Consider the following 5,047-nt stretch of genomic DNA (forward strand, 5'->3'; position numbering starts at 1 on the left):
GACGCAGAAGGGCACCAAAGGGCGCGATTCCGAGCGAAAGGAGCGGGGAAACAGGCAGAAAATGTGCTAAATACAAAATGAAATGGGGGAGGGGTTGTTGCCTATCTAGGGGGGTAGGGAGCTCTGGTCTGTGCAGTCTGCAACGTCACAGGAGGCCCCATCCTGCACTTCCCACTTTGAACGGTGGGCTCCACTAATGGTTAATACTGGGGGGTCTCTTCCAGCATAGGCGCTGAAACTGGGGGGGAGGGGGCTGCTGCACCCCCTGGCTTGAAGTGGTCTCCATTATATACAAGTTCACAGTTTGGTTCAATAAAAAGAACAGAAGTACTTGTGGCACCTTAGAGGTTAACAAATTTGGTTCAATGGCTCTCAGCACCTTCCACTATATAAATTGTTCCAATTCCTCTGTGTTCCAGTCCCCCGGTTTCAGGGAATCCTCTTCCCAGGGCACTGTACAGCCATCCCTGGAGCAGATCAAGTGACCAAGCAAGGTCTGTTATTCCCCTGCCAAAGCCTTCACGCCCAGCCCGAGAACAGGCTGCTCTGCAAGGCTGAAAGAAACGCTGGCGCTTCTCTTTCTTTCTCTCATTTGCCTCGCTCCCCCGCCCGCCGGGTTCACCTCTCTCCACCCCTTCCCGGAGCCGGAATCGCCATATAAGGAGCAGGAAGGCTCCCGCCGGAACCGGGACTTATAAGGCTGTTTCCTTATATGGACTCTGCGGCCAGCGGCTTCCGGCGGCCTGGGCTGAGACGGTGGCGGGGACCCGAGGAAGACAGCGGCAGGGGGGGCCGGGCGCTGCCCCCCAGAGAAACCTAGCGATAGGGTGAGGGGTGGGAGTAGGGATCGCAGGGCGGGCGCTGGGCTCTTGTTCCTATCTGGGCTGGGCCCCCTCCACCCGGCTTCCCCCAGTGCCAGCTACTGACGCCAGGCTGGGTCTTCCAGCCTGACTCCATATAAGGGTTTCCTGTCCGCCATATATGGCCATGTACGTCATGGCCGGGGCGGCCCGCAGCTGGTGGGGACTCGATATATAGGGGCGGCTCTAGGGCGGGCGAAGAGCTGATTGCTTCCAGCGGCCAGAGCCAGGGGGAGCCCCGGGCCGAGCGCTTATAGCGGGCAGAACCAGGGGGAGCCCAGGGCCGCTGGGAAGGGGAGCCTGCACATTTCGAGCCCAGCAGCAAAACGCGACTGGCGCTTCTGGCCTGCCGCCTGGCCCCTGGTGCGCAGCATCCCTGTGTCCCCAGGCAAAGCCCACTCTCCCCATGGCCGCGGCCAAGGCGGAGATGCAGCTCCTACCCCCGCTGCAGATCTCTGACCCCTTCGGCTCCTTTCCACACTCGCCCCCCACCATGGACAGTAACTACCCCAAGCTGGAAGAGATGATGCTGCTCAACGGCGGAGGTCCCCAGTTCCTCACCTCCAGCGGGGCCCCTGAAAGCAGCGGTTTCAACCCCGCCGGAGAGCAGCACTTCGAGCACCTCGCTGCAGGTAAGCGACAGTCTCTGCCCACAGGGGAGTGGGAGCCTGTGGTGGGGACACTCGGTGGGAAATGCCCCCTCCCCCGCCCGAACCCTTGCTTCTCGGGAGCTCTAGTGGGGCAGGTGCAGTTTGCTCGGGATTTCGCCGTTAATGATGCATCAGCCTCGCCGGCTGTGCTGCGCTAGGGGGATTCTCTCTACATGCGTCAGCTGCTCTTAGCCATGGGCTTTCTGCTGTTGGAGCGCTGCCAGGAGCGCTCTGCAATATGGAACGCTAAATTTTTAATTAGCCCGGGGGGAGGGGGGTATCCCCGCTGGGGCCGGGCAGGGCTAGCCTAGGGGGATGGAGGGGGTAGCCCCGTTGGGGCTGCAGCATCTCTTGGAAGTAACGGCTACTCTTCTTTCTTCAGACACGTTTCCCGAGATCTCTTTGAACAATGAGAAATCCTTGGCAGAAACCAGCTATCCCAATCAGACAAGCCGGCTGCCGCCTATAACCTACACGGGCCGCTTCTCTCTGGAACCAGCCCCCAACAGCAGCAACACCCTCTGGCCAGAGCCTCTGTTCAGCCTTGTTAGTGGGCTGGTGGGCATGGCTAACCTACCCACCACTTCTACACCTTCTTCATCACCAACCTCCTCATCCTCACAGACCCCGCCTCTGAGCTGCTCTGTCCAGGCCACCGACAACAGCCCGATCTATTCAGCGGCACCAACATTCCCCAATTCTAGCTCTGAGATTTTCCCTGAGCAGCAAGCCCAGTCCTTCCCAAACGCTCCCAGTACCTCTCTCCAGTACCCTCCCCCGGCTTATCCGACTGCTAAAACCAACTTCCAGGTGCCAATGATTCCGGACTACTTATTTCCCCAGCAACAGGGGGAATCTCTCAGCCTGATCCCAGCTGATCAGAAACCATTTCCAGCGCTAGAAACCAGAACCCAGCAGCCCTCTCTCACACCTCTCTCCACTATCAAAGCTTTTGCTACCCAGACTGGCTCCCAAGATCCGAAGACGTTAAACACTACCTATCAGTCCCAGCTAATCAAGCCAAGCAGGATAAGAAAATACCCCAACCGACCTAGCAAGACTCCTCCTCACGAGAGACCCTACGCATGCCCAGTGGAGTCCTGTGACAGGAGGTTTTCCAGATCTGATGAGCTGACCCGGCACATTCGGATTCACACAGGACAAAAACCTTTTCAGTGCCGTATTTGTATGAGGAATTTCAGCAGAAGCGATCACTTAACCACTCATATCCGAACCCACACCGGGGAGAAGCCATTTGCCTGTGATATTTGTGGTAGAAAGTTTGCCAGAAGCGATGAGAGGAAGAGACACACTAAAATTCACCTGAGACAGAAGGACAAGAAAGCAGAAAAGGCAACTCCAGCCTCTGCTGCTTCTCAGATTTCCACCTACTCCTCTCCAATGACAACTTCCTACCCGTCTCCAGCCGCCACCACTTACCCATCTCCAGTGCCTACATCATATTCCTCCCCGGTGTCGTCTTCCTATCCATCTCCAGCACACACCACTTTCCCTTCCCCCTCAGTAGCAACTACATATCCTTCGGTTACTGCCACCTTTCAGGCCCAAGTATCTACCACTTTCCCCTCTCCAGGGATTACCAATTCTTTCAGTTCACAAGGATCTTCAGCACTTTCAGAAATGTCATCAGCTTTTTCTCCAAGGACAATTGAAATTTGTTGAGACTGTAAAGACAGAAATATTAAAATAGTTGATTGGTACTACCAGACTGAATGGAGTCTGTCAGTTACTAAAGAATATCATACTGTAGCAAGGCCATCCTAAATTTTCTTTAAACTTCAACTGCCTGAAACAACTGCCATTTAAGTTCTCCACTTCTGTCAACAGACTTAATTTGCATGGACAGTGGATATAATTTCAATATAATTTTCCCCATAAACATTTTACCAAGGAAGGAACTTTTATTAAATACATAGACAATGTAAAATGTACATGTGCCATGGTATGGTTTTGCTTTCCTTTGGGTACTATTGATGATGTGAAAATTCTTCTCGTATTCATATTGTATTATTTGGAGTTAGCAGGCCCATATTTTGTAAATGGTAATTCTATTTTAGTGACTATGCTGTAATGAGTTTTAAACTTATTTGAGAACAGCACTTACTATGTATTCAAGCATGTAAGAGTGATGTTATGTAAATATCACCTGATGAGACACTCATATGACAAAAGTTTGTTTTTAAAGTTACATGTCTTGGTGCCTTTTTGTGAAGCCTTGCTGACATCATGCATTTGTGTGAATGGATGCTTTGCATCTAGCCTTAAGGTGAAAGGGATTTTATTCAAAGTATGTAAGGGAAACTGGGAAAAAAATAAGATTGAGAAGGAGCCAGAGGACAGAATGTACACACAACTCTCAAATTCTATTTTTGTTACTGAAATGTAAATTTATAAATATATATTCAGGAGTTGGAATGTTGTAGTTTACCTACTAAGTAGGCAGCAATTTTGTATGTTGTGAACATGCAGTTCATTATTTTGTGGTTTATTTTTACTTTGTAATTGTATTTGTTTAAACAAAAGTGACTGTTTAGCTTATAAACACATTGAATGCGCTTTACTGCCAATGGGATACTTGGTGTACAATACCCTTCGGAAAAAGTAAATAAAATATCAAAACAGTGCATTTTTCTTTAAGGCTTGTGTGTGTGGGAAACATGCTTTACCAGTATCCTTGACTCCTTCCCCTCAGTTAGATGCTTTTTTTTTTTCCTCAATAGATTGATTGATTGTAACTTCCATGGAACTGAGCTAGGTATCTCTGCAGTGAGAAGGTGAGATCTCTCAAGAGCTGTGGCAACCTTATTTAAGTAATTTGTGTTAATCTTTAATTCTCATCCTCTTACTAAGGAAGAGGTAGAACATTACTCTTACTATTTGAGAGGAATACAGAGCATGTATCATGAGTTATGTGTACTACCCACCGTTTGTCAAATATCTATATAAGTCTTGAGCCTGGCTGCTCACTTGGATGGAAGGGTCATTTGGCTAATTCTGTTTTGTCAGAGGGTAAATATAGAAGAGAATCTTACTGCTTGACTTCAGTTAAAAAAAAAAAGTGAAAAACAAGCATATTGCTTGAATTTATAGCTACTAGTGAATGGGGAGGGGCACAGAATGAGTGAGAAGAAGGAAATCATACAAAAGGAGCTGGGCAGATTAGAAATATGGGAAAGTAATAAAATTATATATGGTGTGGAAAATACATTTTGAATATTTGTGTGGATGGGAATAATTTAAATCAAAGTCAACTGATGGAAGCCTACTGCTAATAGCAATTTAGCTAGGTGTTTGTACCAGAATATACTATAAATGCCAATTTTTCAGAAGGAAGATCCCTCCTAGAGTTTGATGAAAGCAAATATAAAACAAAGCATTCCATTCTGGTCACCTCAGTGCAGAAAAAGACAATGTGGAGAGACTTCAGTGAAGAGCAATGAGGTATTCCTATCATAGTGACCACTGCCATAGAAATTAAAGAACTGGTGTGATTGAATACTGCCACTAGTTATTAAT

The 5,047-nt window shown here is 48.6% G+C and overlaps 1 protein-coding gene across 1 annotated transcript; it reads left to right on the forward strand.

Moving 5' to 3' along the window:
• The first annotated feature begins 1,066 nt into the window (after positions 1 to 1,066).
• EGR1 (early growth response 1) lies at positions 1,067 to 4,155 on the forward strand. Its single transcript, XM_032786125.2, has 2 exons — positions 1,067 to 1,492; positions 1,893 to 4,155. Exons 1-2 carry the CDS (start codon positions 1,267 to 1,269, stop codon positions 3,191 to 3,193), a joined length of 1,527 nt encoding a protein of 508 aa, XP_032642016.1. The 5' UTR covers positions 1,067 to 1,266; the 3' UTR covers positions 3,194 to 4,155.
• Positions 4,156 to 5,047: the final 892 nt, after the last annotated feature.

This window comes from Chelonoidis abingdonii, chromosome 7 (genome assembly GCF_003597395.2).
Source record: "Chelonoidis abingdonii isolate Lonesome George chromosome 7, CheloAbing_2.0, whole genome shotgun sequence".
NCBI lineage: Eukaryota > Metazoa > Chordata > Testudines > Testudinidae > Chelonoidis > Chelonoidis abingdonii.